General features: G+C 49.6%; 1 protein-coding gene and 1 non-coding gene across 2 annotated transcripts; one reads left to right on the top strand and one right to left on the bottom strand.

Annotated features, from left to right (window-relative positions):
- Positions 1 to 361: 361 nt before the first annotated feature.
- On the bottom strand, positions 362 to 8,140 carry PSMB3 (proteasome 20S subunit beta 3). The gene is made up of 6 exons (XM_019638755.1): positions 8,031 to 8,140; positions 7,607 to 7,791; positions 5,352 to 5,459; positions 2,955 to 3,132; positions 1,381 to 1,475; positions 362 to 470 (listed from the first exon to the last, which is right to left on the bottom strand). Exons 1-6 carry the CDS (start codon positions 8,031 to 8,033, stop codon positions 422 to 424), a joined length of 618 nt encoding a protein of 205 aa, XP_019494300.1. The 5' UTR covers positions 8,034 to 8,140; the 3' UTR covers positions 362 to 421.
- Positions 8,141 to 8,947: 807 nt separating this feature from the next.
- On the top strand, positions 8,948 to 9,021 carry TRNAN-GUU (transfer RNA asparagine (anticodon GUU)). Its single transcript has one exon. It is a non-coding gene; the product is annotated as a tRNA-Asn (tRNA).
- The last annotated feature ends 3,337 nt before the right edge of the window (positions 9,022 to 12,358 follow it).

Below are 12,358 nucleotides of genomic sequence, written 5' to 3'. Positions count from 1 at the left end.
AACGGTTAAGAGCAAGGCACTGGAGCTGCAGTGTCAGCTGTCGTTACCATGCACGCTGAGGAATGGACAGACCTCCCAGCCCTTCTCCAGCTGTGAAGAACCAACACTGGCCAGGAGCCACACCCGCCACACCTGCCCCAGCTCTCCCTTGACTAGCTGTGTGGCTGACTTGGAACAAGTCATCTCTGTACCTCAGGTTCTCCGTTTAGACTCTGAGCTTAAAATCTAGTGGTTCTCAAAGTGGTGTCCCAGTGGGGAACGCTGTAAGAACACCGGAGGGCTCAGCTATACCCTGAGTAGCTATTTGTAACTGCCCAGCTGGGGACAGAGATCTGTGGTAAAAGACTCAACTACAAAGAAGCAGGAGTGAAAGAAAAACTTTTATTAAAAAAAAAAAAAAAAAGTGGGCTCTGGGAACAGGTTAGTCCATTCGGGCCTTCAGTGTCCTGGTGGTGATTTTGTCCTTCTCACTGCAGAGGAAGAAAGTCACGAAACATCAACACCCATCTAGACCGCAGAACAAAAGGCTGTCTGTCCTAACTAGGTTTAACTGTTTTGCTCACGTTCCATTACTGTTAGCTTGTCTCCTCAGCTTGTGGTGAGGAAGGGGAGAATGGAGAAATGGGAACTCTGGTGAAGACTTTCCATAGGTGGAACCATCAAGAGTTGTGAAGCCCTCCAAAGAGGGAAAGGGACCCCTCCAGGCCTAGAGAAAAGTAGCTAAGGAAGGATGTGTGATGGGTTTCACCTCAAGAACATAAAAGAACCATGGCGTGGTAAACTGTATCAGCTCTAATCTGTTTTTCACGGCAATTAAGCAGGCTATCCTGTAACAAAAGAGTGCAAATGCTTATTCTGGGATGCACCCAAGGAAAGCAGCTGGGGGGATACCTCCTACTTCATCCCTTTAGGTTCCTGGTGATAGCCCCAAAGGGATGGCAGTTAAGGACCAGGCAGGGGGTTGGAAAATAGTTCCCCGAGTTCAGAGCTTCACACAGTTGTGGGTTCCACTTCACACAGTTGTGGGTTCCACGACTGGTGGTAGCTGGGAGAAAGGAGGGGCGCTGTCTAGGATTTGGATCAATCTACTGTGGCTCCTCACCACACAGGTCCCTGAGATTCTGGGGACACTAAAGGAAGGAAAGGAATGTCTATTGGGAGCAAAGGGGGAGACTCGGGATCATGGAGCCTCACCTGCTGGAGGCCAGGGGAATGTGGGTAGCTGCCACCCTTAAGGAAGCATACATTTCTGTTATCCTGCACAGCTGCCACAAATGCCTTTCTTATCACACCTGACCAGGGGGCTGGGAAGATGGGGTGTTTGTGGGCGAGGGGGAAGGAAGTATCTGCAAAGTTTCTAGACTTCCAGCTCATACTCACATGACATGGACAATGACTCCCATGCCTGATACTGCATCCCGGTCCACAGCGTTCAGCATGGCTTGTGAGATGGTTTCAAACAGGTGCTCTGGATCCTGGCGATAGCAGAAACCTTTCAATCCCCAGGGCCTTGGACCCTAACTTGGTCTGGCTCCTGAATTCCTTTTTTCTAGGCTCAGTGTCCCCAGCTGTGGCCCCTCCTGTGCCTGAAGTGAGAAGCCCCCTCAGGTCCTCCTCAGAAGGAAGCAGCATTATGTAAGGTCAAGTTCAAGCCCAGAACTTCCTCCACTAACTAGCAGTGTGATCTTGAGCAAGTCACATGTCCCTTCACTAAGCCTCAATTCCTCTTCTGTAAAATGGGGAGCATCCCTATCTGGCTCCCATGTGCTTTGTATCAGATGTCCGATGGACTCTCCTCCTGGGTGTCCCATAGGTACCTCAAAACTCAACGTGTCCAGCCAGGGCAACACATTTCCCCCCAAACCTGTTCCTTCTCCTACATTCTCTATCTTGATGTAGCTAGAAAACTCAGGAATTTTCATATCTTCACCTCCCTCACTGCTGTTTTAAGTGACCAACTCCTCTAGACTCTGGCTGCCCCCTCTCACTGCTACAGTCTTTGCTCAGGACCTCAGCGCCTCCTGCTGGTGACCACAACAGCCTGTCACATCTACCTGCAGGCCTCTGGTTCCTTGGGTTCCTAATTACCTTTGACACCATGCCAAAAGAAAATGTTCAAACTCCTTGGCGTGGCATTCGGGGCATTTTGAAGGCTCATCCCAACCTCACTCTCCGTCGTCATCTCACCCCGCTTCCTGCCCACATTCCAGCAGCACAGTGAGCTCTCCAGTCCCTGAACACACCAGGCCCCACCTGTACCTGTGCAAAGGCTGTTCCTTCTGCCAACCAGGCCCTTTCTTTCCTCCTCTTCCTAGCAAACTGCATTTGAACAGGTATTTGGGTGTCTGCCTTGCTTCTAGTTAGACTGCAGGAAGCCCTTGAAGACCGACTGTCTGGTTTCCCCAGAGCCTGACAGATGTGGCACAACAGACAACCCTCACTGTCAGCCATTGTTCCAATCTTGTCATGTGTTTTACTCATGCTTCCATCCATAAGGTAGGTGCTATTATTACCCCCACTTTACAGCTGATAAAGTGGAGGCAGAGAGGTAAACTGACTTACCCAAGAACATAACTAAGTGGTGGGTGCAGCTGGTTTTCTAACCCAGACAAATTGGCTCCAGAGCCCACTCCGCTGAACTGCCTCTAACCCTACACCTTGTTAAATGTTTGTTCAGTGAATGAATGTGAGAACCCTGAAAACCCAATGTGAGGGATTATTTGTTGTTCTAGCAAATACATGATTGGAGTCTCCTAACAGAAGGTACTCTTCCCCTGAAGTCAGCCAGTTCACACCAAGGCCCTGGCGGATAGGGTTTCTGGCTCAGCAGCTGTGGCTTGCTTTCCTACCTGCACCATTCTCCCCATTACCTGCCACGTAAACACATTTTCCCCTGATGGCCAAGGAGGGTCGGGTCCCTCAGAGCCCAGCCCCACTCCACACCACCAACTCACCATGTTGGGCTCCCAGAGGGACTCGCACATCCCATACATCTGTTCAGCGCAGGTGCCACTGACCACAAAGTCGTCAGTCACCATGGGGCAGCCAATGAGGTCGAGAGAGCAAATGAAGGGCTTAAAGGTCTTCGGGTCCAACCCAGCAATGACTGGCTCCGTGTAGTAGGGGCCAAACCTGTAGGGCCAGGAGCAGACAGAGAAACCAGAACTCAAGAACATGCACTTTCCTTTTCAAGCCTGTTCAGACAAGGGGCTGGCCCAGGCCCAGGCCCCGGAAGAAAACGGAGGGCCTGCTTGGAAAGATCCCCTCTCCCTGTAGCCAGCTTTGATGAACTCTTCCCCCCTCTCCTGGCATCTGGCACTGCTTTAAGACTTTTCCTCTTCTTTTCTCTGACATTTACCTTCATAGCCTTCTCACCCCTGACCCTCTCTCTTCCTCCTTTCTTTGGGAATTCTGCCTTCTTCCAATCTTCCCTATCCTAATCCAGGTCCTAGCATCATTCAATTCCTCTCTTTATACATCTGTATCTTTACTCCTTTCAAAAAAAGATTTGAGGCAATTTCTAAAAAAACACACTGAACAATAAAATGAAACCACTAAGAGTACGAGACACTCAGACTGAACACAAAGTTTTGTTTTGAGCCTCTTAGAAGGCAAGGCAAAGAGGGATGTTCAGTGGGTGGGTCATTCTCATTGTCTGCCAACACAAAGTAGCAGCTCATCAGAAACTTGTTCTAGACCCTGAACTTTGAGAAGAATCAATCTGAGGGATCTTTCTATATAAAATACTTGAAAACTACCGGCTACTATTCTCAATAGAAACTGTACATAAAGAGGCATTATCCATCTTATATCGGCTCCCAGTTGTCTGAGGGCATGACCTTAAGTTATACTTCTGTAAAAGAGAATTCTAAACAAATAAGTTGAAGGTGAAGGAAGGGGTTGGGATAAGGTACTTTGGTGTTTCTCAAACAGATCCCTGGGTATCAATTTCTGTAAGAAACTTGAATTTTTGTATTTCCTCTCAATAAATTGAAAATAAAATTAGTACAAGAATATCCTGGGTTATCTGGGTAACAGTCTTAAAACTAAGTACAGTAACCCAGTTCAGGGCCTGCATTTGTACTTGTAATTACGTTGTTGCTGAGCTATCACCCGAAGGCCAGTGTTTTAACTTTTCCTGCAGTCTTTCATAAACAGAGGTGCCTGGATGGATTCTCTGGGGTCCACGAGAAGTTGTTCCTTTAAAAAGAGTCTGCTTAACTTTGCAAATCACTGTATTAGCCTATCCTACTGGAAAATCAATTTTAGTTGGGCTTGTAGAGAAAGCTCCTGGCTATAGCAGATAAGAATCCAGAATTTTCCAGGTCAGCCTCAAAGTCCTGTATTTTTATTCAATAAACAGGAGCCATTAAATATATACCTTAATGTGAGTTATTTTTTACAACTTTATAAGACTCACAACCTTCCCCTCCCCCCATATAAATCAGTTAAAAAAATCTTTTGTTAAGCCTTTTTCAATTTTGGCTTTTGATAAACATGGTTACTACATATGGTAGACAATTCACAACTGAGGATATTATACCTAAAAAAAAAAAAAAAAAGGTAACCCTTTTTTGTTTTTAACTTTTTGATATTAAAAAGGCAATACTATTGCTCCAGGTATGGGAAGAGCAAAGACTTAGTTTTGAAAGCTAAAGAGTACTTACACAACTTTTCTATAAAGTCTAAAATTACTCCAAAATTAAAAGTTTATAAAAAAGGAAAAAGAGCTCAACTTGTGTTCTTGACAGTTTTGCCCAGAGGTGGGTGAGGCGAGTACCTATGGGGTTCTCCCTTCAATTCCATCCCAGTTTTTGCACCAAATTCTACAGGTTGGCCCCTTCTTTTCTCATCATAAAGTCTTCAAAGAGAACTGACAAAAATCAACATACCCAGTGCTTAGGTTCCCTGCTATTCCAGAGAATCTATGTCACAGAATTCATTCTAGAGTAAGAGCGGCTTCCATTCCTTGCCTTCTGAAGTAGCCCTTTCTTTTCTATTTGGTTGTCAGTCCCACAGAAAACAGACCCATAAAATAAAGGTATTGTCCTGCAAAAAAGAAATGGGAGAACAAAGAGGGATCCCCTTTTGGGCACCCCTCCATACTAGATGCCCACTTGGCCAATCAAAGGTTTCTGCATTCCCTGAGTCCCAGGCTACAGAGGAAGTCCTCACTTAACGTTGTCTATAGGTTCTGTGACTAAGCGAAACAATGTGTAACAAAACCGCCTGCACCATCGGCTAATTGATATAAATAAGACGTACTTAAGGTCCTATGACATCTCATCAACATTATAACAAAACGACATTGAACAAAACGTTATTTGAGGACCTGCTAAATTTCTACTCACCGTTTCTCATACAAGAGGTTGGCCACCATGCTCATGAGGGTGTAAGGCTTGATCTGCCGACCTTCCTTCAGCTCATACAGGTTCAGTCGGAACTTGAGGCGCTGGGCACTGTGGAAGGACCAAAGTGAGTAAGTCACTGCTGAATGTCCCCAGTGTCCAACCCGTGGAGGTCAGGAGGTACACAGGCAGACACAGTTTCAGCCCTTGCCAAGATGCTTCTCTTCCCCTCCCACCGATTATCTCACCAGAATCCAACCTCACGTCCATGTTTCAGAACGTGTCCAACACTTAACATCTGTAAACACATCACTCTACTAACCTTTTTTCCCATACTTTTTTTGAGAGAAGAGGGGAGTAAAGAAGTAGATGTCCCCCCTTTTCTGAGGAATAATTTCTATACAGTAAAATGAACAGCTCCTTCTACACTCTTGGCAGGAGTCGGCTACAGACATAGTCATGGCAGCTCACAGCAGAAAGAACAGTGGACTGAGAGAGCTGACCTGGGCTAAGCCTTCATCCTCCAACTGAATTTTTCCATCCGTAAGATGAGGATAAAATAAATCACCTGATGGTGAAATAATGTATGGCTGTATGACAAGAGGCTTGGAAAACTGCAATCTTATGTGTCTTAAGCAGCAGCTATTGCACTAAAGGACTGGAAGGTGCCTAAGAAAAAGGCCAGAACTCCTCCAGTGCCATCTAAGAGCTCAGGGATATGCCCCTGCAGGGAGCAGACTAATGTCACACCTGCTGGAGGCAAAGAGTCACAGGCCACCAGAACAAAGAGCCTCAGACATGACCTTAGCGTCATCTTAGAAGGGAGGAAACTGTGGCCTGGCAAAATTAGCCATTATGCCCACAAGCAAGCACACTTGGTGAGAAAAGCCTCCTGAAGAAAAGGAAATGGTGTGAGGAGAGCAGCAGTGACTGGAGAGAGGAAAGCTGATGGGGGCCTTCACACTGATGGGATTCTCTGATTCCACCAGGACTGGAAAAAAATGGCTGGCTGGGTTAGATCTCAGGAATAATTTCCAAATTATATGTTCTTGAAACTTAAGAGAGCTTTAAGGGAAATGAGAAATTTTTCTGCCAAGTTTTCACCCACATTCGTAAACTGGTCTCTCGATCTTCTAGGAACTAAGTCCATGAACTGCTGCTGCTTAGGCTACCAGCTTCCTGCCAGCCCTGCCACCTGTGATCGCATCTTCCCTCTTGAAACCCTATCTTGGTTCTTTTCTCTTTTTCTCTGGCTTCTCTTCTATCCCCACTGCTAATTACACATTCAACTCTTGAGCTGCAACTTATTTTTACCCTCTGCTTTGTCTCTGCAGAATCGGTTTCCATAGATTTAACAGCTCACCAATGCCTCCCCAGCTCTGAGATATAACTTTATACCCCAACTGTTCGCAAGATGTTTCTACTTGGCTTGCCTTGTCCTCTCAAAATTGGTGTCAAAATCAAAGTCATCTTCTCCCTCTAAAACTAGTCCTCCCAATTCCTATATTAGTCAACATACTCAAAATAGAAATCATCTTTAAAACATTTCTGCATTGCCTTACATGCCAGGTAACTAGTCTAGACATTAGTAACAGATAAGACATGAACCCTGACCTCAATGAATGGTTCCTTAATTTCATAATTTCCAGGTAGCTACTAAGGCTGGTCAGCAACAACTCTCAGAAATGTCTTCTTTTCCTTTCCTACCACCACCACCCTGTTAGGACCATAACCCTCACACCTGGACCATCCCAATAGCTAGCTACCAGTTTAATCTCACAGACCCTCCCTTCTCTCAAGTCACTGAACCACTGCCAACTGGATAACGAATAGTATGCACCAGCTCATCATGGGTCAGTTATCTTTCTGTATGCCTGTCGTCTCCCAGCTAGACCTGAAGTTCTTCCGGGACTGAGTGCAGTCTTTGGCTTCACAGGGACCTGCGTGGGATCCTAGCTGACATTTCATCAGCTTGCATCTTGGGCAAGACACTCTCTTAGACCCTCGGTTTCCTCATCTGCAAAACAGGGCAGCACCAGGGTAATGTTAAGAGGATTAAATGAATCCATGCAGGTAAGGTGCATTCCACAATCTGGCACAGAGTAAATACTGGTATAAAGTGGTTGGGATCCTTATGGTGACAGGCAAAGACTGACTCTCGGGTTTTGGTTCATGACTGACACCCAGGCCATTCACGACGTCAGGCGAGGCTGGTCCAAGAATAGGTCTGGGTGTGGGCTGGGACTCCCGACACTTACACAGTCTGGACGTCGGTGGCTAGCCCGGCCAGGCCGATGTACAGCCGGTCGCCCATGGGAAAGATCTTCTGGAAGTCCGTGGTCACCATCTGGGCCTGGATCCCGAAGCGCCTGTCGGCAGCGATGGCCACACAATCCTTCCCCTTCATGGCCATGACGGCCCCTCCGTTATAGGACATAATAGACTGGGGCAGACAAAGCGGAGGGGCGTGAACATCCCGAACTCCAGCTCTGAGATTAGCCCCGTGGGGCTGCGAGGAGCCACATTCACCCCCTTGGTCCTCACTGCAGTGCGCTCCCCTTCAAACTGGAGCCGCGTCCTGCAGTCGATCACAAGTCCCTCTCCGCCTCCCAAACCTCCCATGACCCCTTCCCCGTTTCTCAAGCCCTACTCCGTGTCCCTTCTCCTTGCTCCCCAACTCACCATGATTGCAGTGTACTAGGACCTCCAATCGCCACTACTTCAGCAAACCGGCCAGGGCCCTCACAGCGCAACGACTCTCGCTACTTTCTCTCTATTGGCTGAAAGACGACCGTACCGGGATATTTTGGCTTTCTTATTGGCTACGCACCCCGCCAGTCACTAGCACAGGACGTTTGGTTGAGAAGTCAAAACGAAGACAGGGAAAGAGGAAAGTGAAAAGTCACTGTGAGTGCGGAAGAACCTGGCGTCGCTATGCAGGCTGGGATTGCGGCGGACCCAGTCTCAGGACACAGGAGACTAGAGACGAGACCTGCGTACACGTGGGCTGCTGAAAGGCTACGGTGTTGCTTGATCAACGCGCTCTATGGGTCGAGCTTATTACTCATGTTAACTTGTTTCATTTATTATTCCAGAAATTCTCACATCTATTGTGTGTCTGGCACTATGCTAGACTCTGGACATTAACTGGCCTAGAACGGTGCCTGATATTTAGGAGGCTCCCATTAAGTGCATATTTAATAATACAAGGAGGATGGGTAGAAGGAGAGCGTCGCGGGTATTCTGCGGCTGCAGGGATTCATTTGCAAAGGGAAGGTTTGAGGCCGAAGGTTGTTCTGCTTTGGGAGACTTTCAGCAGGTCGACTTCACATACCCCCAAGTCTCAGGTCACCCTAAAAAGGGACGTCCCGAGCTTCCCTTTATCTACTATCCGCAGGAAGCCGGCGCCAATCTCTCCAGAGCCAGTGGAGGAGAGGCGTGCGCGTCCTGCTTCCGTCCCTCCCCGGATCGGGAACCCTTCCTTCTCTTCTCCCCGGGATCCGACTTCTGCTTCATTGCGAGGTTTCTGTTATGGCTCCTGCGCCGTCGCAGGCTCTCTATGATTGACTTGGCTCGCCACGAAAGAAGCGGTTATCATGGTCTCTGTGGCGCAACCGGTTAGCGCGTTCGGCTGTTAACCGAAAGGTTGGTGGTTCAAGCCCACCCAGGGACGCTCCTTTTCCCCCCTCCCCCCTCCCTAAGCATTATCATCCCAACCGCTGGAAAGCCAAATTTGGTGTTGAAATGGCAGACACAACACTTTTTCTATAGCAAATCAGAGGGCCATTGTGATTGAAAATTTGTTCAGTTAATGGGGTAATTTCTCCGGCCATTCCCTCCACCGCCTCCCCAAACTGGGTTGCAGGAAAGGCAGACAGAGGTGTTTGTGCAAAATACGATTCAGGTTGCACTTTTCGTAGGATTAAGAATGAATTTGCAGCGGAGGTTGGACAGTTTTCCATTGTTGGCCTCACCGATGTTACATTCTCGAAATACTATATTTGGAAGGGAAAAAAGCGCGAGAGACAAAGGCAGAGACAAACTGAGGGATGAAGAGAAAGGTGAGAAAGGGAGAACATAGCTGTGATATACCGAGAGACAGAAAGAGGGGGCACAACAGAGGAAAAAGGCAGGGTGAGTGGAAGGAAGACCCGGAGAAAATGGAGAGAAGGAAAAAAGAAGCAGTTAACATGAGAAATATCAGAGACATGAAAGCAACAACAAAACAGGTTTTTTTTTAGGAATACACACACAGAAGTGAGGAGGATGGGGAAATAGAAGCAGAAACTGACAAAGGATATTGTTTGGGGGAGAGGAGTAAAGGACAGGAAGGAGCCTCCCTCTCCACCATTGTCATTTTCAATGTGATTTTTATCCTGGCAGCAGCTCTTAGTATGTGCTGGAAATAATTACCTAGGTTTCCCGGGTTCCTGCTCTCTAGAAACTTCTAGTCTGTGACAGACACAATGACTCTTCTGATGAATAGTTGTCAGGTAGAGGACCATGGGAGATACTATAACTAACAGAATTAAGGGGAAGCATTGGCAACTAACGTTTGCAGGGGCGCATCTGAGGGCGCGGGGTTGGAGCCTCCACTTTTATGACGGAGCTAAGCGAAGGACTCTCTCAAGCAGTTCTCTTCCATATCTGCTCCTCTCAAGATTGGGCTCAAAGGAGGCCTCTTCTGAAAGCCCTCCCCAGTGCTTACTCATCCCTACCCGGCGGGTGGAGGCAAACCGGAGGATACACAGTGCCATCCATGGAAGCTAACAGGACAGGCTGTGTGGACCCTCCAGTTTGCCCCCACCGGCCTGTGAGCACCCCGTGGGGAAAAAGCCCAGCTCATCAGCTTTATGTCCCCTGTGCCTAATGCAGTATTTAACATCGATACATACAGGTGCTGCTTTGTCGGGAAACCTGAGTTTAGATGTGCGAAGGGTTGGGTTGAAAGGTTCTTCTGCTAAACCAAGGATGTGGGGACCTGTCTGTCGCCCAGGACGGAAATGATTAAAATAACGTTTTAGTGGGTAGCGGGTCTTCAGCATGTTCCTTCTGTCTTGCGGTTTGCTTGTGACTGGTGCTTAATAACAGAGGAAAAAGTGACCGGATCTCCAGTGAGCGCGGTGGCCCCAGGTGCAGCACTCCAGGATTAACGGGGCGCAGTGGGGACTCAGAGGGACGTCAGCTCTCTTTCTAGTGGCAGATACCCGCCCCCTCCCTCCCCCCACACACACCCAAGGGTATCCCCTGGATGCCCATATGGATCGTCGGTGGGATGGAGATCTTCGCAAAGTTCCTATAGATTTCTCTTGCCCAGGATCTTCTAGCCTGAAAGGAGGGGCAGAACAGGAGTTCGTGTTGTGCTCCCCTCCCGGTAGGGCGATTGTGGGACAGAGGAAGATGCACGGGTCTTTCCTGGCAGAGTCCAAGATGCAGGCGACTCACCTGCCCTAAGGACAGTGGGCGTGTCCACGCCGAGAGCCCCCCTTCCCGGAGGGGCAGCGATCTCCGGGTCTCCGCGTGTAAAGACAGGGGAGCAGGTGACCGGATCCTCCCCCAGCTCTTCTCCAGCAGGTTCTCAGGCCACCCGCTCTGGGCGGAAATCTCTCTACTCCCTCCTCTTCCTCCCCGCCCCCATTCGGCCGGTATGAGCTGAAGGCTGAAGCTGGGGTCACTTGGCGGCCAGTGTCCGAAGAGCTCCTGGTTGCTGGCCAGAGGGTAAAAGCATGCAGTCTGCCGGCCCCCGCTTCGGGTCAGCCTGGGCTGCAAGTGAGGAGGGAAGGAGGAAGAGGCAGGCACTCTGAAGCTTGCCGAAGATTCGTCTCCTAATTTCCTAACTCGAGCCAGCCGCCGCCAGTGCGCTTCTGGCCAGATGATCGAGCTTTTTGGAGAGACAGACACAGTGACCATCCCCAATAAATCTTGACTAACGAATAAGCGAATCGATCGTCCTAATGAGGCAGGCCCACGGAGGTCGTCAGAACGTAATATTGATTGGCTTCCCAGGCGCCGGCCTCAGCCGCTCATCTGGGCTTGTCCAAGCCTCCCTCTTGGTTCCTCTGCCCGCGGCGGGAGCCGCTGGGAACAGGACCGACTGCCTTGAGTCGGGCTCCTCCCGCCGTTTCCGCGAGGGAGGCGCACCAACCACGCAGAACGCGGAGCGCTAATCGGCACCGGGGCGAAAAATGCGGGAAATCACCGCGAGGCAGGGAAAAAAGCGCGGGCCCACTTTCCAGCCCCCGTGCCTGGTTTTCTAGTTTATTCGGGCCTCTCGCATTCTGCCGGGTTATTGTGTTCTGGGCCTGGGGCCTGAGTCCCTGTCTTCAGCTTGTCTCCAGGCCCAGGTTGCGTTCCATTTTTCTCCACGCCGGGGGCGCCAGCCTCCACCATAGCGACTGAGACCCCACCACAAGACCTCCGCCCCACCGCCTCTAACTCTGTCCTCCGCTGTTTGCTACACCAAGGCGCCCGGCTGGGTCCCGGGGTGCTGCATTTTTGAGCCGGTGATACCGCCGCCGAGCAGGGTGGGGAGGACACGCTCTCGCTTACAAATGCAGTTATTAATTTTAAGGGAGTGTCACTTAGAGTGAATGAAAATAACTCGGACGCGTGGCCGAGGCGTCGCGTCTCCCACTGGAGCCTAAAGCCCTTTGGCTGAGGCCGAAGCTGGAGGACTGCAGTCCTCATTTCACCCTTTTCTAGGCGCCCCAGCTAGGGGCAAGTGATCGCAGGGTCAGGGGGTGGGGGGGCGCACACGTATTTTCATGGGGGGGGGGAGGTGAGTTGCGGAGGGTAACAGAGAAGAGGATTCACCCTCCAGAGGCAGGCGCTGTTTGGAAAGGGTGAGGTTGTGTACTAGTTTGGGGAGGGGCACAGTACCCGGTGGGGGGGCAGCCGCGTTAGCCTCTCCCCCTCCTCTGTCCCTCTCGGCAAACACCCTGAAGGAATGAGGTCACGTGGGTGAATAGTGGGCGGGGCCTACTCTAGTCTGGAGGAAAAAAGCCATTTTG

Source organism: Hipposideros armiger, unplaced genomic scaffold, assembly GCF_001890085.2.
Source record: "Hipposideros armiger isolate ML-2016 unplaced genomic scaffold, ASM189008v1 scaffold_40, whole genome shotgun sequence".
NCBI lineage: Eukaryota > Metazoa > Chordata > Mammalia > Chiroptera > Hipposideridae > Hipposideros > Hipposideros armiger.
Note: the sequence above shows the minus strand (reverse complement) of the source record. Positions and strands in the feature narration are given on the sequence as shown.

Excerpts from the sequence above, each read along its gene's own strand:
- PSMB3 (XM_019638755.1), bottom strand. Across the intron at positions 3,133-5,351 it reads AACCTCTTGTATGAGAAACG|GTTTGGCCCCTACTACACGG; the intron begins GTGAGTAGAAAT and ends CTGGCCCTACAG. Across the intron at positions 1,476-2,954 it reads CCCTCTGGGAGCCCAACATG|GATCCAGAGCACCTGTTTGA; the intron begins GTGAGTTGGTGG and ends TGCTATCGCCAG.